Source organism: Equus przewalskii, chromosome 23, assembly GCF_037783145.1.
Source record: "Equus przewalskii isolate Varuska chromosome 23, EquPr2, whole genome shotgun sequence".
Lineage (NCBI taxonomy): Eukaryota > Metazoa > Chordata > Mammalia > Perissodactyla > Equidae > Equus > Equus przewalskii.
The window spans coordinates 13,717,713-13,741,226 of record NC_091853.1 but is presented as its reverse complement, the minus strand read 5'-3'; the positions used below and the strand labels follow the sequence as shown (position 1 = coordinate 13,741,226).

Below are 23,514 nucleotides of genomic sequence, written 5' to 3'. Positions count from 1 at the left end.
TAGGGTTTTGACAAATGCATAGGATCAGACAGTACATACAAAACCACACAGAACATACAATACCTTACATAAGAGTTGATTCACACTAAAAGTTCTCCTGTGCATCTGCTTTATAGTCAACCACTTCCTCTTCCACCTAACAACTGGGAACCATTAATTTGTTTTCCATCCCTATAGTTTTGCCTTTTCTGGAATGTCATATAAATGGAATTATAGAATACATAGGCTTTTGGGGCGTGCTTCTTTCAATTAGTAAAATTTACTTAAAATTCATCTATTTTGTTGCATGAGTTAATAGCTTGTTCCTTTTAATCACTGAATCTTATTCCATTGTATATTTACCAGTTTGTTTATTCATCCATCTCACAAGACATCTTAGTTGCCTCCAGTTTTTAGCAATTATGAATAATGGTGTTATGAGTATTAGTATACAGGTTTTGTGTGGATATAAGTTTTCAAATCACTTGGACAACTACCTAGACATGTGATTTCTGGGTCATTATAAAATACTGTGAAAATGTCTCCAAAGTAGCCATACCATTTTGCGTTCTCTTCAGCAATGAATGCAAGTTTCTGGAGCTCTGCATCCTTGCCAACTTGTTGTCAGGTTTTTTGAATTTTACTCATTCTAACAGGCATATTGTAGTATTTCATTGTGATTTTAATTTTCATTTCCCTAATGACACATGATATTGAAGATCTTTCCTATGTCTATTTGCCATTTGCATATTTTCTTCAATGAAGTGTCTGTTCAGATCTTTTGCACCTTTTTAAATTAGGTTGTGGGTTTTCTTGTTGTTAAGTTTTCAGAGTCCTTTATATATTCTGGATACAAGTCCTTTATCCAATATGTGATTTACAAATATTTTCTACTAGTCTGTGGCTTAATTTTCATTCTCCTAACAATGTCTTTCACAGAAAAGAAATTTTTTAATTTTGAACAAAGTACAACTTATCAATTTTTTCTTTCATGGATTGTACTTTTGGTGTGGTATCTGAGAAATCATTGCCAAACCAAAGGTAACCTAGATTTTCTCCTATGTTTTCTTCTACATATTGGTGTTTTAAATGGTTTAATTCCTTTGGATCTTGGTTGGTCTGTGAAGTCTAGCTGCCTATGCTCTCCAGGCTCCTAATTCCATTTCCTCAACTCAGGGAGACTGCTGGGCTCCATGCTCTGTGGTCTGGAGACTCTCTCCAGGTAGTAAGCCAGGGGCAATAACAGTGCTCATCTCATCTGTTTCCTGTCTCTCATGAATCAGTATCATTCACTGCCTAATGTCCACGGTCTTAAAAACAGCTATTTCATACGTTTTGTCTGACATTTTAGGAGGGAGGGCAACCTGGTCCTGTTCCTCCATTGTGGCCAGAAGCAGAAATCCAAATAATTTAATTCTATATTGTTTGAAGAAGTTAAATAAATCAAAAAGTCACAGTTTGTGACATTTCAAATTAGTCACTTGACAATTATTTATTCACAGTTTTTGGAGGCCACACACCATGGTAAACACTTCAGTTACACCATTAAACAAGTCATATGTTCACTGTCTATTCTTCTGAGTCTCACAGACACTATCAATAATTAACTGCCATCAGTACTTTAATTACAAACACTACTATTAACAAGATAAAATTTAGTAAAGGTTAAATTCATTCTGTAAGAGAAACGCTATTATTCCTCTACCCTTAATTTCTCCCATGAGGTGGAAATTGTCACTATGAAGCCTGATCCTAAAATGAATTTCATTAGTGTTTAATCCAGCAGGCCACAAAATATTTTTGATTGTGTATATTTATCAGTAAAAAAATATGAGCATGCTTGTCAATATTTATAAACTACTGTCTTAGTCTGTCTGGGCTGCCGTAACAGAAGACCACAGACCGGGGGGCTTAAACACCAGAAACTTATTTTCTCACAATTGTGGAGGCTGGAATCCAAGACCAAGACGCTGGCAGGGTTGTTTCTGCTGACACCCCTCTTCTTGCTTGTAGACTGATGCCTTCTGTGTCCTCACAAGGCCTTTTCTCCATGCACGCACACTCCTGGTGTCTTCTCTTCTTCTAAGAACACCAGTCCTACTGGATTAGAGGTCCACCCTTACGACCTCATTTAACTTTATCTCCTTAAAGGCCCTATCTCCAAATACTATCATATTGGAAGTTAGAGCTTCAACAAATGGATTTTCAGGGGACACAATTAAGTCCATAACATTCCACCCGCTGGCTCCCCAAAATTCATTCCTTCTCACACGCAAAACACATTCACCCCATCCCCACAGCCCCAAAAGTCTTAACCCATTCCAGCATAAACTACAAGTCTAAAGTCTCATCTAAATATCTCAATCAGGTATGTGAGAGGTATGTGAGACTCAAGGTAAGATTCATCCTGAGGCAAAATTCCTATCTAGCAGTGAACCTATGAAACAAGGCAAGCTAAGTGCTTCCAAAATATAATGGTGGGACAGGCATAGAACAGACAACCCTATTCCAAAAGAAAGAAATTGGAAAGAGAAAGGGTGACAAGTCTCATGCAAGTCCAAAACCTAGCAGGGTAAATTTCATTACATCTTAAGGCCCAAGAATAATCCTCTTTAGCTGGATGCTCTGCCCTCCAGGCCCACCAGCGTGGCTGCCATGCTTTCCAGGCCCACTGGCGTGGCCATTCCTCCTCACCCTTGAGGGGCAGTCGCACTCCCTCGGCCATCAGCAGTGGCCTTGTTCCTGAGACCCTGAGCAGGGGCAGCCTGGACAAGTGAAACTAAGGAGATGGCCCCACCCTCTGAAACCAATGAGGGGACAGCCTTGCCATCTGGGCCTGTGATGGCAGTGGCTGCTCTGATTTCTGAATCACCCTCAGGGTTATTCTTTCACTTTTCTTGAAGGATAAGGCTTATTCACAGCTGGACAGCTCTATTGTCTCATCCCGTAGAATCCCAGAAATCTGAAAGCCTTCCTATATTTCATCCCATTTCTTGCCCTTTAGTCCAAATTGGCCATGTCTCTGCTGGGATGATCCCATCTCTATTCCTGGTTTCTGCTGAGATGGCTGATTAAATCCATGGGTAATCTCTTTATGGAGTGATTGTCCAGTCACACCCTTGGTGTTCTCTCCAGAAGAGCTTTCTCATTTTTCACAATATGGATAGGCTAAAAATTTTCCAAATCTTCAAGTTCTGGTTCCTTTTTGCTTTACAATTCCTTCAATTTATCTCTCCTCTCTCATTTTACTATAAGCAGTAAGGAGAAACCAGGCCATGCCTTCAACACTTGCTTAGAAATCTCCTCAGCTAAATAGCTGAGTTCATCACTTTTAACTTCCACTTTCCATAAAATACTATAATGCAGTTCAGCCGAGTTCTTTGCCACTTTATAACAAGGACTGCCTTTCTTCCAGTTTCCAATAACATGTTCCTCATTTCCATCTTTATCAGACTTCATCAGCATCACCATTATTTAATGTCCATAGTCCTACCAACAATCTCTGCAAGGTAGGCTTTTTCTAGCATGCACCTCAAAACGCTTCTAACCTCTACTCATTACCCAGTTCTAAAGCCACTTTCACATTTTAGCACTTGTTATAGAGCACCCCACTTCTAGGTAGGACTGCCATAGCTACAGACTGCTATACCCATATATTATATTCATTATAAAATTTACAAATATTTTAAAAGAATGAGAAAAATTTAAATTTAAATATTTTCTTCTTGCACTCCAAAGACTGTCTTGCCTATTCTGCTTTAAAGACTATAGTTCTAAACTATCAATCCAAAACAACGCTTAAGAGCCAGTTATTTAAAAAATAAATTCTAGAATGGAGGCTGTTAACATTCTGACTTTGTCTTAAAGGTGCCATTTATTGCCAGATTCTGTTTTCTTCATTATGTTATTTACTACTTATTATTTGATAGGAGTACAGCTTTTGTTTATGATCTAGGAACAGTTAAGTAATGAATTTTAATCTAGTTATTACATCTGATATTAACATTTATTTAAAAAAGTATCCTTATTGTATTTTTAACAATTTAAAGTTAATTAATAATGTAGTTTCCTTTTTATGATTATGTTACATATCTATAATAGGAAAAAGTTATTTTTTTCAGTGTTGAGTATACATTTTCCATTCATATGCATGTTCTGCTAGAATTAGTTTTGCCACCTCTTAGGATTGTGACACACAATTGTGTAAAACATTGGCATGGGCTACCAGCATAGTGTATGGCCTTGAAATAGTTTCACCTGGACACATTTAATATCAGACATGTAACCGTGTCATTATCACCATGTTCTAATTATATTAACCAGCTCAATCACAAATATCTCAAAGGGCTGGAAGCCTCCCCAAACAAACAAATATACATATATGTGCAAGAAAAGTTACCTTTCTCATCGGGAAGAGATGGTACGCTATCACTCCGCAGAGAATCATCTGCAGCAGTCTGAACCTGTTCATCAATAGAACTCTCCATCTTTTCACCATGAAGTTTCTTCTCATTTTCCTTAGAAGATAGAACTGAAGGACTTTCTTGACGGCTGCTACCACTACTACTTCTGTTTATGGATATTATGGAAACAAACCAAAAAAAAAAAGGCGACAAAGTGAGGATCATTAACTTCAAAGTAAACATATTTAGACAAAGAAATGTGCCTTATGATCAATATATAAAATGATGAAAGATATAACATAAAACATAAAAATGCTAAGTAGACACAAGTCTGAGAAGAAACTGCTTTAGAAAAGATGAGTAGGAAGGAGGAAGGTTTCACTTTTAAATAATCATGATGGGTATCCACTACTCTCAGGCGATCACTCCCCTTTATCCTTTTATTTTAAAATCAAGCTCCTGGGAAAGGGGGCTTCTACTTGCTGTTTCCACTTCCTTACTTTTCATCAACATCACAATTTATCACAATCTGCTTCAATCCCAACTATTCTACTGGCACTGTTCTTGTAAACTATACCTGAACTCTAACTGCCAAATCCAACACATAATTTCTTTTTCTGCACAACATTAGATGATGTTAACCTCTATCGTCTTTAAAAGCTCCACTTGCTAAAGCAAATGTAGTAAAATGTTAACATTAGGGTAATCTGGATGAAAGATATTCAAGAACTTTGTATCATTCAACTTTTCTATAACCTTGAAATTATATCAAAATTAAATGTTAAATAAAAGAGCTCTCCTTATATTCCCTGACTCTACTCTCACCTGCTTCTCTTGCTTATCTTCCTAAACAAGTTTCCCTGTATTTCTTCCACTTCCTTTTAATTTTTCTATCTTTCCTTAAAACAATGGTGCTTTCTAGAATTTTGGTTTTGGTAGCTTTCTGTTTTATGCTACATACTCTCTTTGGGCAATCTTACACACCCCTATAATTTAAACTACTATCATTTAGATTGAGCCTCAAATCTGTACCAGTAGCTCTGCCCTTCTCCTGATTTTAAGCCTCAAGTTTCCAAATGCTTAGTGAACTTGTTTTCAAGTTCAATGTTTTCCACCCTCCTCCTTCGCTTTCCTTAGTTTATTCATTCACTTAAATATATATTTGTTGTCAGTACTGTTGAGTCGATTCTAACTCCTAGCAATCCTGTACAGCAGAGTGGAACCCTGCCTGGTCTTTGTGTACTATCCTCTCACCTTCTGGCGCTATGTCAGACAATGTCCCACTGCTATTCATAGGGCTTTCATGGCCAATTTTTTGGGAAGTAGGTGGCGAGGTCCTTCTTCTTAGTCTTAGTCTCAAAGCTCTGCTAAAACCTATCCACCATGGATGACCCTGCTGGTATTTGAAATACCAGTGGCATAGCTTTCAGTACCATAGCAACATGCAACTGCCACAGTTAAGACAACTGACAGATGGGTGGTGTGTTTCCCTGACCAGGAAACGAATCCAAGCTGTGGTGGTGAGAGTGCCAAATCTTAACCACTAGACCACCAGGACAGATAAATATATATATTAATATTTAGAGTTATAAGGAGCTTATGCACACATACATATATATATATGTCAAGGAGCTAATCATGAGCCAGGTGCTGAGATCCTCTGCATAAACAGATCCTTTCTGCCAAGGTGCTTGTGGACCCCTTCTCCCACTCCCAAGGAAGGTTTGGTCACTTCTGTCTCTGTGTTGATACCGCTTTTTGTGTGTGTTCTTATGATAGTATTTATCAGAATATTATCCAATTATTTGTCTAATTTAATAAATGTTTTTAACAGGATAAATCATATAATAAAGTTATAAGTAAAAGATACAATGCAGGAGACAGCAAATGCTTTGGAGTCAGAAAGATATGGGGTTAATCTCAATTCTTCCACTTAGTAGTTATATGCCAATCATTCCCTCAATAAACATGTAGTAGATTGCCTACTGTGTGCTAGGGCTATTGATAAGTTCTGGGGATAGAAGAATAATATGGTCTTCATTAGGATGGGTATAACGAAAAAGAAAGACAATAACAAGTGTTGGTGAGGATGTGGAAAACTTTTATATTCTTGGTGGGAAAGTAAAATGGAACAGCTACTTTGGAAAACAGTTTGGCAACTCTTCAAAAAGTTAAACAGAGTTACTATATGATCCTGCAATCCTTCTCCTAAGTATATACCCAAGAGAAATTAAAACAAATGCCCACACAAAAACAGTTAAAAAGTGGAAACAATCCAAATGTCCATCAACCGATGGATAAATAAAATGTGGTAGATCCATGCAATAGAATATTATTTGGCTATATAAATAAAGTACTGATATATGATAGAGGAACCTTGAAAACATTATACTAAGTCAAAGAAGCCAGTCACAAAGGACCACACATTGTATGATGCCATTTATATGAAATGTCCAAAAAGACAAATCCGTAGGAACAGAAATAGAAAGTAGATTAATGGTTGGCAGAGGCTGGGGAAGAAGAGGCATAAGAAGTGGCTGCTAATGGGTACAGGGTTCTATTTGGGGTGATGAGAACATAGCCCTCAAAGAATTCTAATCTAGATAACTGACGAGTAAAGGAACAAGGATATAGAAGTTAGTAAAGGCTGTAAGAGTTATATTCAGAGTATTGTGGGAGAACATAGATCTACAGCAGACCAGGGGTAGCACTGATTCTTGAAGGAGAAGTAAAAGTAACCCAAATGAAATGGACGGAGAGGGTCTAAAGGAAGACGCATTAGACGCAACGGCACAGAAGACAAAGAGAGCATGGTTTTAGAGATCTGAAGTAGTTAGAATTAGTGGAGTGTGACAAGAAGGGAAATGCCAAGAGACACAGCTGCAGATGGACCAAAGGCTCAATAACAAAGGCACTTTCATGTTATATTAAGTGGCTCTGAGAGAATACTGAGGGTTTCAAACAGGTGAATAACCAATTGGCTGCAAATTTTAGAAAAATCACTCTGATTACCATGTGGTTAATGAATAGAGTGAGGAAAGGTTAGAGGATGGGGAAACGTATTAGGAGTCCACTGCAGTAACTCAGATCGTGGCCTAAATGAAGTGTCAGTGAAGGTTAAACGAAAGTCACATGGTTCCAGACACACAGTATGTACTCAATAACTGTTGGTACTTACCTGACGTTGATTTTCACATGTTTTTAGAATCACGATTTAATTTTTTAATTGAGGTTTTACTACACTCTGACAACGTAGGTATCCTACCTCTAAGAATTCTGGAAAGAAGCCCCTAAAACCTTCCAATCCAAGGACAGAATCATAATTGAAAACTATAGATGTTAATAATGTCCCAAGTACCAATGACAAAGTACTCAATCTTCTTTTACAATAATAAAAATTAGCACATACAGTAATGTCAAGAAATACGAATGTCAGCAAAGCAATGTAGAAGAAACAAAGGCTTTGGAGCCAGATAAACCAAGGTTCAATTCCTTGGTGTGCCACTATCTATGTGACCTTCGGTGAGTTTCTGAGTACTTCTCTGAGCCTTTGTTCCCTCATCTATCAAAGGAGGATAATATCTGTCTTGGAAAGTTGTTATGAAGAGTAAATGTAGGAAAAACAACTTATACAGTGCCTGTACAATGTAAGCTCTCAAGGAATGGTAGCTATATTATTACATGGAACAACTACTTTGTAAATCAGCTAATTAAATGGGGGAAGCCAGAACTTTGAAGGGAAGACACTATCTCATTTAAAGAAATGAGACTAAAAATTAAAAAAAAACAATGTCTAAGCCATTTATCAGACTTTACTAAATCAAACTCACCTTCTATCATGATTCTTGTATCTTGAAGACTCAGAATAACTATCATATGAGGGGGAATACTTCCGATGCTTTGAGTCAAGGGTCCCTTCTTTACTCTGAGACAGTGAAACAGATTGACTTTTCCTACAAAGAAAAGAAAAACTGATTAAACATTTAAAGTCTCTAATAAAAGAAAAATTTTAAACACTGTTTAACATTAACGAGATAAAATCTTGAATTCATAGAAATAATGAAGTCACTGTTACAAAGTTTTTGAGAAAGAAAGGCATTCACTCATAGAAAAGGGTATATAGCACATTAAAGAATATCTTCTCATATAATAAATATGAGAACTACAAATCACCCAAGTATCAACGAATGTGAACTGAGACTTAAAATCTACAAATTAGAGGCTGTCAAAACGTGATGCAAAAAACGACACACACAAACATGATCACATTATCCAGCCCTGCCTAAAATACTCTCTGATGACCTTTCACTGCTCCTAGAATAAACTCCAGAAGCCTGAAGGTCTGCAAGGCCCTACCATGATCTGATCCCTGCAGCACCTCCTACCATTCTCCCCTTTGCTCTCTGCCTCCAGTCACACTAGTTTCCCTTTACTTTCTTTTCCTACATTTGCATGTATTGACCTGCCTACTCTTTACCTCCTGTATATCACTGACTCCCTTTCTTCCACTAAATCTCACCATAAGCTTTACTTCCTCAGGAAAACTTTCTCTGACCTCCTTGCATTCCCAGGCTATTCAAATTCCTTTCTTACATATCTCAGAGACATACGTTCCTTTTTTTCACAACACTTATCTCAGTTTTAAGTGTTCATTCACTTAAGTGAATATTTGATTAATATCTATCTTCCCTACTATATTCCCAAAACTATATTCCTAGTACCCACAATAGTGCCTGAAACATACTAAATACTCATTACATGTTTGTTGAATGACTGAATATTAACCTATCTGTTTCAGCTCTGGTCCTCAGTTGCTTCACGAAGTCGGGAGCATGTTGCCGCTGGTGGTCATACAGTGTTACTAGTGGAGCTCCTGAAGCAGTGACAGCATCTGAGATATGAGTTCGAGTTAACTCTGCCATCTAAATATGAACACAAACAAAGCAAAAGCAGATGTAAAAAAGATAATATCACAGAAGAACTGAGAGGGAACATAGTGTTTTGGAAAGATCACTGGATTGAAAGCAAGCAAATTCTGCAATAATAGGTAAAATATTGTGGGTAAGTCATTTAGACGCTTTACGTCTCAGCAGCTTCCTTATAAAAATAATGGGTTGAACAATATGATTTCTATGGTTTCACCCAGCTATAACAATCTATGAATTACATAGAAAACCTTCAAGTCATAGAATAAGACACAGTAAACCAAAAATCAAATCTTGCTTTAAGAATCAATTCAGTTACTACTTCCTAAGTCTTTTCTGACCAAGAAAGTGAAGCATATTTTCCCTACTCTTAGCCACTACTGCAATTGCTGCATGCTTTATTCATACAGTATTCATTCAATCACTGCCTTGATGACTTGACGTATTTTTGAAATCTTTATTACTGTTGTCTAAAATTTTTTTGAGAAAAGAGACTCCACTTTATACTTATTTGCACAATCCCATAGTACTCAACATATAGCAGGTTCATGGCTTTCTAATAACAGAATCACTTCAACAAACGGTTCTAAACTGTAACTGATAAAACAAACTGAAACTATATCTATAGATTATGATATTCTATATGGAGACAGCAGTAAAACTATTTCTGGCTTTATCCTTGGTACAGTAAAAGAAAAGACACCAACATCACTCTGGATAAAAATGAAACATCTTGATACAAAGCAGATCAGTGGCTCCCTGGGAACCAAGTTGGTGACTGACTACAAAGGGACAGGAGGGAACTTTTTAGAGTGTTAGAAATATTCTTGATTTCTTGATTATGGTGGTGTTTACAGGGATAGATAGATAAGATATAGAAATATAAAGATATCTATATGTATGTATTTGTTAAAACTCATCAAACTGTATACTTAAAATGGAAACATTTTATTATTTGTAAATTACACATCAATAAAATTGGTATGTTTTTTAAAAGTTTACTCAAGGGCAGGAATTTCTAGTTCTTCTCTATCTTTTTTTCTGGCTCTATATCATTCACATGTATAACACCCTGCAATAAATGTGCTTCTTATTTCAATAGGGTATGGCCCCCATTGAAAGTCACTAATTGAAAGTATGCATTTGCAGGGCCAGCCCTGTAGCCCAGTGATTAAGTTTGGTGTGCTCCGCTTTGGCAGCTCGGGTTCAGTTCTCAGGCATGGACCTACACCACTCGTCAGTGGCCATGCAGTGGCAGCGACTCACACACAAAATAGAGGAAGACTGGCACAGATGTTAGCTTAGGGAGAATCTTTCTCAAGCAAAAAGAGGAGGATTGGCAGCAGATGTTAGTTCAGGGCGAATCTTCCTCAGTAAAAAAAAAAAAAAAAGTATTCATTTGCTGGATGTTAGAAACCCATTACTGCAAAGAGCAAAGTTACTGACATTGACTAAAAAGAACTAGAAACAAAAATGTTCTCCATGGCTCTTACCTCACAGATCTGGCGTGCTGCATCTGTGGTGAGGCGAGCAGCCTCTGTTTGCTGGGCAGCTATTTTACAAGTTGCTTCCTGCAGGACTTCAGTCACATCCCGTTGTGATTTAACCACCTGCTGTAATGATTCCGCATGGACCTGTAAATAAAAACGGGTGAAAAGAGAACTTATGTCTCAGTCTCTCCCCATTCCAAATTAGTTTTTATTAGTAAATTTGTTTCATGGATTGAATGCCTTGTAAAAGAAAAAACCATTTGACTACTATTTGGATTTCATATCTTAAAATCTAGAGTTTAAAATCTGGAATCTTAAAGTCACTGCTGGACCTTAAGTCTTAACCACTGTTCACGAGCTGATGTGTCTGCAGACAAGGAATCACTATACACCTCAGTTTCCACTTCTCTAAATTGGAGACAAATCTTGACTACTTAATTTCACAGGGCTGTTACAAGAATCAAATGACATGAAATTAACCCATATGGCATAATGTACTAAAACATTATTATTTATATCTTTTCTTTTTTATTCCTATATAACTAATAGAATACTGAAGTAATTTCAAAGATAAAAATTTAAGTTTAAAGAACCAGTACACACTGCAAAATAAGTTACCTGAGCTGCTTTGTTTCGGGTTTCTTCTAATTGTCTCTGACACTCCAGAGCCTCTTTTTCAGCCTTTAATTTCAAAAGGGCCAAGTCTCTTTCATGGCGTTGCTGCTGTGCCTTTGAAATAAAGAAATAATCAACTACTAATTCTATGATACTAAATTATTTTAATACAGTGACTATATTTAAACTCAATGCTATTTTTCTAACACAAATATTTCGAAGCAACAAATTAGAGCCTAAAGGAAAGAAGGTAAATAGGATAGACATTAACCATTTATCATCTATCAAAATGTTTAGTGACCACCTACTATGTGTCAAATATGTAATAATATAAAACATTCCCAAGGCCTACAGGACTAAGAACTGATAATAAAAAGTTGGTGTGAAACTAAAAGCTATGGTGCCTAACTCTTTGAAAGAGATTAAAATGTCCTGTGTGTAAAAACAAAGATAATGCTTCACACCTCACACTTCTATGATTCCTTTATTTTGATTTGAAGAAGCAGTTTCATAAAAATGTTGGCCCAAAAAAGGTCTTCTTTTCACCAGGACCCTTTCTTACCAGTATTCCATAAAATGCTATCTATAAATTTATATATTGTCATTTCTTCTGGAATAGTGCTAAATAATATAGCTCCTCTAAAGGTGGGAAGGCTGTGTATAAAGCCATATAATGCCCTGTCCAAATCTGGAAACCCAGAATTATAACTTATCCCTAAAATGGTAGAAAACCTCAGTGCTTTTTCAGATTTCAAGGTAAGTACGCATGGCCACTGCAATGGGGCCATTTCCTCAATCCAGTGATTTTTAACAAAGTCGTTATCAGTCCCTTCCTACTCTCCACCAGAGAGCATTTGGAAAAGTCTGGAGAGTTTTTGCTGTCACAACTGGATAGCACTACTGCTATTTATTGGGAGGGGTGCATGAATGCTGAACTCCCGACAAAGCATGGGATAGTTCCACACAAAGAACTGCATATAGGTATTTTGGGAGGAACAACTATAAAATGAAATTGAAAAAAAATATCATTTATGACAGAATCAAAAGACATAAAATATTTAGGAAGAAATTTCAAAATGTATAAGACCTCTACAGTGAAAATTACACTGCTGAGAGAATATTTAAAAACCTAAATAAATAGAAAAAGATACCATCATGATCACGAATTAGAAGATGCAATACTGTCAAGATGTGAATTCTCCCCAAACTGATCTACAGATTCAATGCCATTCAAATCAAAATCTTGTCAGGCTTTTTTTTTTTGGTAGACACTGATAAACTGATTCTAAAGTTAGGCAGAAATGCAAAAACGTTATAATAGCCAAAACCATCTTGAGAGAGAACAAAGTTGGAGCAATTACACCCTGATTTCAAGACACAGTGTAAAGCAATAATAAAACAGTATGGTAATGGCATTAAGGACCGACAAATAGCAATGGAAAAGAACAGAGTCCAGAAATAGACCTACATATAAACGATTACTTAATTGTTGATAAAGGTACCAAGGCAATTTAAGTCTTATTGAGAAAACGGTGCTGGAACAACTGAATAACCATATGGGGGAAAGATGAACTGTGACCACTTCCTCACACTCCATAATTAACTTAAGATGATTCACACACTTATATATAAAAGCCAAAACTATAGAGCTTTCGGGGAAAACATAAAAGAATATCTTTGTTAAGTGTACGCTAATATCTTTTTATTTATTTATTTATTTATTTATTTATTTATTTATTTATTTATTATTTTTGAGGAGGATTAGCCCTGAGCCAACATCCACCACCAATCCTCCTCTCCTTGCTGAGGAAGACTGGCTTTGAGAGTACATTAGTATCTTAGAGTAGGCAAAGATTTCTTAGAAAACAAAAGGCACTACCGTAAAAGAAAAAAATTAACACTAAATTTCATCAAAATTAAAATATTCTGCTCTTCAAAAGAAACAGTTTAAAACAATGAAAAGGCAAACCAAGGACCAGGAAACAATATTTGAAATATATCTGAAAAAGACTTGTTTCTAGAATAAAGAACTCCTACAACTCAGTAATTAAAAGATGAACAACCGGGTATGAAATAGGCAAAAGATTTGAACATTCACAAAAAAAGACTTAAGAATGGTCAATAAATACACAAAAATATGATCAATCTTATCAGTTATAAAAGAAATGCAAATTAAAACCAGCAATGAGATACTACTTTGCACTCACTAGCATAACTAGAATACCAAATAATAGCAGGATATGGAACAACTGGAACTCTCATATACTGCTGTACGATGGTAAGATGTTACAACTATTTAGTAAAAGGGTATAGCAATTTCTTATAAAATTAAACACATACTTACACTTGACCCAAGCAAGTACATTCCTAGGTATTTAAGCAAGAAAAATGAAAATCTGTGTTGAATACAGAAAGCTGTAGAAAATGTTCAGGGGCCAGCCTGGTGGTGTAGTGGTTAAGTTCGCATGCTCTGCTTCAGCAGCCCGGGGTTCATGGTTTTGGATCCCAGGCATGGACCTACACACTGGTGGCTCATTAAAGCCATGCTGTGGTGGCATCCCACATACAAAATAGAGGAAGACTGGCATGGTTGTTAGCTCAGCGACAATCCTCCTCAAGCAAAAAGAGGAAGACTGGCAACAGACGTTAGCTCAGGGCCAATCTTCCCCACCAAAAAAAAAAAAGTTCATAGGAGGAATATTTATAACCGCCAAAAACTAGAAATAATACAAATGTACATCAATAAGAGAATGGATAAAAAATTTTTGATACATTAATTCCTGGAATATTTGGTAGAAAAACAAAACTATGGGTAAAACAACAGAGATGAATATTAAAAACATTATGCAATATAGAAAAAGCTAAACACAACAAGTACAAATTATACTTCAGTTTATATGAAGTTCTAGAACGAGCAAAAATAAACTATGGTGATAGGAATCAGAACAGCAATTGCCTCTGGGAGGAGGGGTTAACTGAAAAGGGGCATGGGTGAACATTCTGGCGTGAGAGAAGTATTCCATATTTTGATTAGGGTGATTGTTACACGGTTACAATGGTCAAAACTTATGAAACTATACACTTAAAATTTGTGTATTTTATTATATGTAAATAGTACCTCGGTTAAAAAAAAAAAAATCCCAATAACACCCCCACCGAGGAACACTGCTTACACACTGGATTTTTGTTAGCAAAGGAAAAGTCCAGATTATCCTGGCTTTATCAAAAACCCATATCTCAGAAACTTTTCTCTTTGGTACAAATAAAGCATTAAAAAGAAAAAAACTCAGTCACCTGACTTTGTCAGTAAAAAGAGAAAATATTGAGAATATTTGATTGCTGATTTTCATACTGTCATTAAAAAAGTAGAGAATGTGGAAAATGAAATATTTGAGAGAGAATGATTATATTATTGTTCTACTGCCAAACATTGCATGTTTAATTTTCTTTTCAGTACTCTATATGATAGTTTTTCCTAGGGTTATTTATAGCTGCTATATGGCAAACTATTCTTTTCTACTTGGCAGGTTAAAGTTTTTTTTAATTCATCATTGACTATTTTAGATAGCAAAGAGAAGAGGAAAAACACAGAAAGCTAAAGAAGAAAACTCCACGAATACCTTTATGATCTGAGCCAGAGACACACTCTCCTGCTGAGCAAGCGAAATGCCTCTAACTCTTTCTACATCTGATAGCTGGCGCACCGACTCCTCAATGGCACTCAAGTAACTGAGTTCTGCTACCATACGATGCTGGAGGCCAGCAGGAGAAAAGCGCTTAGAACCTGGAGGGCATAAGAAGTGTCAAATGTAAAAGTTCACACGAAATTACATCTCAGATTCTAAAATTCACTTCTCATTTTAAGAGCCAAAAACAATACTAATTTCCTATGTAGGAAAGACAGTGACTTCTTAGTACAACCTATCTTAGTAGTTACTCCTTTTGTGTGTGGGTATGGGTGTGTATGCATGTGCATGCATGTGTCCATACAAATATAGATACCTACAAACACTTAGGGGTACATATATGGGATACATTTTTCAGGTGTATCTGACTAATGCTGGCAAGATGGGAAAAATCACCACTATTGAATCACTCATACTTTTCAATATTTATTTTCCTGCATAGTCTTTGTTTACTACTTCAAAAAGTAATCACAATCACTTGAGGGGCCAGCCTGGTGGCGCAGCAGTTAAGTTCGCACGTTCCGCTTTGGCGGCCCGTGGTTCACTGGTTCGGATCCTGGGTGTGGACCTATGCACTGCTTGTCAAGCCATGCTGTGGTAGGTGTCCCACATATAAAGCAGAAGAAGATGGGCACGGATGTTAGCTCAGGGCCAGTCTTCCTCAGCAAAAAGAGGAGGATTGGTGATGTTAGCTCAGGGCTAATCTTCCTAAAAAAAAACAAAAAAGACAACCCTCCCCCTCTACCCCCAAAAAAAGTAATCACAATCACTTGAAAAAACATTTCCTTATGGTTCAACGGAAAGAAAAGAACTTTTCAGGAAAAAAATTAACATCTCATTTTTTAAATTACAGATGCATGGATCTACTTGCCTGGTGCTGAAGCCATCTCTGTATTTGTTCTGCTGGCAGCCAGGTTCATATCAGTAAAAGCTGCATTAGGCTTAAATCCTGTTACAGTTGGAGTCATTATTACTGAGGATTTAGATCTTTCTAATGAAGTTCCTGGCAGGTCAAACGGCAACAATTTCTGGGAACTTGGAGATAGGGGAGAAGTTGGAGTTTTCTGAGATCTTCCCTTGTCTGATGAGACACTAGAAGTTTTGTTTCACAAAGACATTAGAGAAAGGAAAACTACTTCAAGAACCAGCTAAGTTCCTAAGAACAGCATGCATTATCTTCTTTAACATTAGCTTTAAAAAGCTGTGATTCAGGCATTTATTCACTCAACATAGTTGCTATGCCAAATGAAGGCCTATGAGGACTCCTCTTACTGCTACATTTACAGTGGTCCACAAGCTAGGGACAAACCCTGCGCAGAATAAAACGGAAAAGGAGTCTCTTGATTAAACTGGCACCTAACTCTCTCCTCTGCAATGAATATATGTCACGAATCACTTAGTGTAGTATGAGGCAAAACCCTCTAAAATACTTACACTTCATATAGAAAAATTATAGCCGTATATAAAAGGTAAGGTCAAGTCTATCTTATAAAAAATGTCTTAAAATATGTCTTTGAAAGAAAATAAAATATCATTTTGTATTAAAACTTAAGAAATGACAAAAACTACTCTTTTGTTATTCCTAACCCATAAGTCATAACAAAAAATTATTTTCATACTCACCATCCCTAAGTACTTTACACATGTCCTTTTGTTTCCATCCATCTTTTAACATTATAGTTCTTTCCTGAACTTTCTGATAAGAAGCAACCTCTCCCAACAGTTTGATTGGAACAACTCTCAAGGCATTTAATTCAACACAAGGCACAGGTCTAGCTCTTCTTCGAGAAATTAAGCTCACTAAAGGTATTGTTTCTCATAACAAGAAGCATTTTGCCTTGCAAGAAATATTTATTTATTAAATAAATGACTCAAAGATACTCTATAAAGCATGTTAGCATAGTGAACATATTTCTAACATTCAAGTTTACTTTTTGCTTTAATAAAATTATGAGCGTTTTCAAAGGTAAACATTTTTCTTATACTCAGCATGTAAATACTTGAATAAAATTGTTCTTGAGAGGCACTTGCCTGTCTACAGTGACCTTTAATTTTCTATTGATTATTTAGAGAAACACTAGTTTTAACAGTCTGACAATTTCATTTATGGAACCTAAAAAGAATTATCATTACTTCTGTCTCCTAATAGATTTCCATGAAAGAATTCCAACATGACATCGAAACAGTACTCTGTCTGAATTTGAACCTTATGGTTATACAAGATGAATTTATATTTGCTCTGCAGAGAAGATTCACCTAGACTAGCATTTCCAAAAGTATGTTTCCAACGATGTTAATAAGTTTTCCAAAAAGTAAAAAGGAAAGAAAGGGGAAGATCTTGGGGACAGGGTGTCTACAGCCAAATAAGTTAGAAAAAATGGGCTAAATAATTTTTTTAAAAATCTGGACTCCTCCTTATTAACCCTCGAATTATTTTATCCACTGTAAATCACCATAGATGGGGAAGAGGGGGTCCAGATTAGAGTATAGGGCATTTATCAAGCTTACGTGGCTATGGATTCTGTTTTAGAAATGTTTGATTTTGCAGATTTTGCCAATTAAATCATCAGAGTATCTCTAAAGGAAAGATAAAGTTTCCCGAATTTCAAAATCACTGACAAAGAAACTAAGATTCAATTTTAAATATAGCAATGATGATATTAATGATACAACATTATTTGTAACATGAAAGCACTAAAAATGATTATCTGTAACACTATACTAGAAAAAGCACATAGTTTTAAAAGAAAAAAATAAATCCATGTCTTCTCAGAGCTTAAATTTCCACAAGGACAAAACCAGTGCAGCAGATAAAAAGTCATGTGGACAAAGGAGTAGGAACTGTACATGAAGAATAACTGATGGTTATTTGTAAGCAATAGGCTAAGTACATAATATATGATATTAAAAAGAAGAAGAAAAAACCCACAGAGTGCACAAGCTCCATAACCAATATAAGAGTGAGATTTCAAAATCTGCTTGAGCCATCTAATAAATTGAGCAGGAGAGAAAAGTTCAGAGGAAGAAATAAACAATGAAACAAAAGGATGCTAAGTAGCTGTGATGAAAGAGTGGAAGAACACATTTGAGAAGAAAATGTATAGACAAAGGAAATGAGATAGTTTATGGTAGCATAGAGAAAAACACTTCAAATAAAGTTATTGATCCATAGGGTAACTATGAGCTCCCCAAGTACCCTAAAGAGAGTAGTGATAGTAATAAGATAACAATTATTCACTAAAATTTGGTTTAAAAGCATTGAGTCAAGAAAATAACTGTGGGAATAGCATTTAGAAGAAAGGTGGGTTGTGCTAGAGGCAGAGAATTCCTGACAGAGAAGTTATAATACTTTGAGTGAGAAATGACCATATTCTAATACATAAGACTAGAGCTACAAACAAAACCAAAAAATCTATTTAGAAAATACAAAAATTTATTAAATGGATTCTCTGAACATCAATGACACTGTAACTTTAAGTAAATACGAATTCTAGTATAAAATATACATTACTTTACCTTAAAGAAGGCCCAGAAAGATCCTCCAAAGTACTATCGGTGTCAAGAGTCTCCTCATAACCTTTAACAGAAATTTTGCTACTGGTCCCAGATTTCTTTCCTTGAAGAGAGCCATGTTCTGAGCCAGAGTGTACTTTTTCCTCATCAGGAAGTGAGTTCTGAACATTTCCAGTGAGTGAATCCAGCCCTGTAAAGTAAATTTCTTATAAAGCTGATTCCCAATATTAGAAGTTACTGAGAGATAACTGATACCTAGATTTCAATAAAATTATAAAAAGTGCAGGCCAGAATGTTTTTAAATTGACTTATTTTTAAAATTTGCTTTTCATCTCTAAAATAAAGCAGTTCATTCTCTGCTTCCATTTAAGGAAAGTGAAGTTTCTTCCATTAATAGCTCCCATTTGCTATTAAAAAATAAATTGTTTTAAACACATGGATAAGGAGAACAGACTAGTGGTCACCAGAGGGGAAGGGGGTTGGGGGGAGGGCAAAAGGGGTGAAGCAGCATATGTATCATGACAAATAAAAACTTGACTACTGATGCTGAACATGACGCAGTCTCTACAGAAACGGATATATAATATTGCAGACCTGAAATCACACAAAGTTATAAGCCAATACGACCTCAATAAAATAATTAAATTTTAAAAATTAAAAAAAACTGTTCTTAAATCAAATGGTAAAAAAAGATAAGCATATTAAACAAGAATTAAGAACTACTTTACCCCTATGAAAAAGTAACAAAAAAGAAGTTTTTTAAGGATAAAACCCAGAGCTAGCAGACAAATGTTATCAACTGCCAAGTGAACTACAAAATCCTTTTGAAAAACTCTATGGCAAGAACAATGTAGCCAGATTCATAAAACTTTTCATATCCTCTGACTCAGAATCACTTATAGGGGTATGTTAAAAGATTATTTAAACAATTATGCAGATATTCAATGTATAACTTTATAATTAAAAAATTTCAACCTATAGTTCCAACAGCAGAAGAGTTGTCTAAACCACACAGATAATAGTAACTTAAACACCTAAGTAGCACTTTGTAATTTAAAATGCACTCCATATATATTACCTTATTGCTCTGAAACATCTTATGAGGTGGATACTGTACGCTCAATTTGCTGATGAGGTAACAAGAGATCTATGAGGCTAAGTAGCTTGCTTAAGGATATACAGTCAACAGCAGAAATAGGATGTAAGTCCAGGCTTTATGACTTAAGTCTAGCGTATCATTCACCTTGATATGTTTCAATAGCAGCATGAGAAATATTTATCATGTGAAAAAAAGAAGCAGAAAAAAGAACTGCATGTATATTTTAATGGTAGCTAAAAATTTTTTAATGTAGATATATGGTTAAAGATCAAAAGAAAATGGAAAAGTCAAAAAAACAATTGTGCTGTACATCCATGTTCACAGCATCATTATTCACAACAGGCAAAAGGTGGAAGCAACCCAAGTCCTTCAACACTTGTTTATGAACGCATAAACAAAGTGTGGTACATATATACAATAAAATATTAGCCTTAAAAAGGAAGGACATTCTGACACATGCTACAACATGAAAGAACCTTGAAGGCACGCTAAGTAAAACAAGCCAGTCACCAAAGTACAAATATTACATGAGTATACACTTATATGAGGTACCTAGAGCAGGCAAATTCAGAAGCATAGTAGAGCAGCTGTTACCAGGGGCTGGGGGGAGGGGAGAAGGAATTATTATTTAATGAGTATGAAGTTTCCGTTTGAGATGACGAAACAGTTGTGGAGATGGATAATGGTGATCATTGCACAACAATGAGAACGTACTGAAAGCTACTGAACTGTACACTTACCAATGGTTAAATTTCCTAGTCAAATTCATAGAGACAGAAAGTAGAATGGTGGCTGCCAGGGGTTAAGGGGTGGTGGCAATGAGGAAGGAATGGGGAGTCATTGTTTAATGGGTACAGAGTTTCAACATGGAATGTTGAAAAAGTTCTAGAGATGGATGGTGGTGATGGTTGCAAACAGTGTGAATAAACTTAATGCCATTAAACTGTACACTTAAAAATGGTTAAAATGGTAAATTTTATATTAGCTATCTATTACCACACAAAAAGTAGACAAGGTAAAAATTACACTATATTATGCTGTAGTGATAGTAATAAGGTAACAACTTTTCATTAAAATTTGGTTTAAAAAAGGAAAAATGAAAACAGTCATAGCATATGAAAAATACTAAACCCAACTAGCAAAGAAATGCAAATCACTTCAATGAGATGCCATTTTTCTAGATTAGCAAATACTTTTGAAGTAATGAAACCTTGAGAGTCATTCAGCACACGCAGGAAAGGATACTCATTCACTGTTTTCATGGGAGTGCAAACTAATACATCCTTTCTGAAGGAGAACTTAAAATATATAGAAAAATAATTTTCCATCCCCTTTGACTGAGAAATTCCACCTCATTCATAGTAATTCATCCTAAGAAGCCAGGTAAAGGTGTGTACCATGAATTAGATATGCTGATTGCATTGTCACAATGGGGGGGAGGGGAACACACAAATAATCTAACGGATTATTAATTGAGTAGAAAGGATTCTATAATTTAAAATCTATTTATGATCCCTAGGCTAGAAGCAAATTGTTAATATTGGCTATCTCTATTTTTTCTATAATAGAGATGCATTCTTTTATAATAAGAAGACTTTGTTCATTTAATATTGCTCTTTGAAAATAAATACACAATTTAAAAACTGCTCGATTTCAAACAACTAGAAATTGTAGACAATAACAATGGTCTATGCAAGAAAGACCTAAACTCCAATTAAGGGATCCATATACAAAGAAATGTTTGCCTCTACTTTAAAAGATCATCAAATGAAAGTATATTTATATGTTTTAAATTAACATAAAAAAATTTTTTTCCTATGATTACCACTTTAATCTACCAATTACTTTTTTTTTTTAAATTGAAGTATGATTGACATACAATATCCTATAAGTTTCAGGTGCACATCAGACTGATTCAATATTTATATACATTACAAAATGATCACTGTAAGTGGTTACCATGTGTCACCAAAGTTATTACAATATTATTGACTATATTCCTTATGCTATACATTATATCCCCATGCCTTTTTATTTGAAATGTCACTATTTTTTTATAGTAATTTTATTGAGATCATAATGGTTTATAACATCGTATAATTTTGGGTTCCATGACATTTATTTTATAACTGGAAGTTTGTACCTTTTAATCTCCTTCACCTACACACCTGCCCCCCAACCGCTCCCCACTGCTGCTACCCACCAGTTTGTTTCATGTATCTATGAGTCTGTTTCTGTTTTTTGTTTGTTTTGTTTTTTAGATTCCACATATAAGTGAAATCACACAATATTCGTCTTTCTCTGTCTGACTTATACCACTTTGCATAATACTCTCTAGCTCATCCACGTTGTCACAAATGGCAATATTTCACTCTTATTTATGACTAAGTAATATTCCATTGTGTATGTATACCACATCTTCTTTATTCATTCATCTATACATGGACACTTACATTGCTTCCATATCTTGGCTATCGTAAACAATGATGCAACGAACATAGGCGTGGTTATGTGTCTTCAAATTAGTGTGTTCGTTTTCTTCAGATAAATACCCACAAGTGGAACTGCTAAATCATATATTAGTTCTATTTTTAATTTTCTGAAAATTACTCCATACTGTTTTCCATAGTGGCTGCATCAATTTACATTCCCATCAACAGTGTATGAGGGTTTCCTTTTCACCACATCCTCACCAACACTTGTTATTTTTTGTCTTCTTGATAATAACCACTCTGATAGGTGTGAGGAGGTATCTCAGTGTTGTTTTGATTTGCATTTGCCTGATTATTAGTGATAGTGAGCATCTTTTCATGTGCTTGTTGGTCATCTGTATCTCTTCTTTGGAAAAATGTCTAGTCAAGTCCTGTGCCCATCTTTCAACCAGGTTGTTTTTTGATGTTAAGTTGTGTAAGTTCATTATATATTCTGCATATTAAATATATAATATTTAATTTGGATGTTAAATAATTGTATTCCAATTTTGTATTAAATATTTGTACAAATATTTAATTAGATATTAAATTAGATATTTGCAAATATCTTCTCCCATTCAGCAGATTGCCTTTACATTTTCTTAATGGTTTCCTTCACCATGCAAAAGTTTTTTAGTTTGATGTAATCCCATTTGTTTCTTTTTGCTTTTGTTGCCCTTGCCTGAGAAGACCAGTCCAAAAAAACATGGCTAAGATTGATGCCAAAGAACTGACTACCTATGTTTTCTTCTAGGAGTTTTATGGTTTGAGGTCTTACATTCAAGTCTTTAATCCATTTTTTATTATTTTTGTATATGCTGCAACATAGCAATCCAGTTTCATTCTTTTGCATGTAGCTCCAGTTTTCCCAGAACCATTTATTAAAGAGAGTGTCTCCCCATTGCATATTCTTGCCTCCTTTGTCATAGATTAATTGACCACATATGCATGGGTTTATTTCTGGGCTCTCTGTTCTATTCCATTGGTCTATGTGTCTGTTTTTGTGCCAGTACCATAGTGTTTTGATTACTATAGCTTTGTAATATAGTTTGAAATCAGGGAGCGTGCTACCTCTGGCTTTGTTCTTCTTTCTCAAGATTGCTTCGGCTATTCAGGGACTTTTGCAGTTCCATACAAATTTTAGGACTCTTTGATCTAGTTCTGTGAAAAACACCATTGGTATTCTGATGGGGATTGCACTGAATTCGTAAATTGTTTTGGACAGTATGGACATTTTAACAATATTAGCTCTTCCATTCCATGAGCATGATATATCTTTCCACTTATTTGCGTTATCTTCAATTTCTTTCATTAATGTCTTATAGTTTTCAGA

General features: G+C 35.4%; 1 protein-coding gene across 4 annotated transcripts in view; it reads right to left on the bottom strand.

The window, feature by feature from the left end:
* CEP350 (centrosomal protein 350) overlaps positions 1 to 23,514 on the bottom strand; it is a 161,053-nt gene that overhangs the window by 68,884 nt on the left and 68,655 nt on the right. For all 4 annotated transcript variants that reach the window (XM_070591728.1, XM_070591730.1, XM_070591727.1 and 1 more), the window contains 8 exons: positions 18,615 to 18,801; positions 15,970 to 16,190; positions 15,033 to 15,196; positions 11,416 to 11,526; positions 10,801 to 10,941; positions 9,168 to 9,304; positions 8,213 to 8,335; positions 4,379 to 4,548 (listed from right to left, as the gene is read on the bottom strand). In XM_070591728.1, the coding sequence (XP_070447829.1) occupies positions 4,379 to 4,548; positions 8,213 to 8,335; positions 9,168 to 9,304; positions 10,801 to 10,941; positions 11,416 to 11,526; positions 15,033 to 15,196; positions 15,970 to 16,190; positions 18,615 to 18,801 (1,254 nt within the window). The remainder of the gene's footprint in view (positions 1 to 4,378; positions 4,549 to 8,212; positions 8,336 to 9,167; positions 9,305 to 10,800; positions 10,942 to 11,415; positions 11,527 to 15,032; positions 15,197 to 15,969; positions 16,191 to 18,614; positions 18,802 to 23,514) is intronic.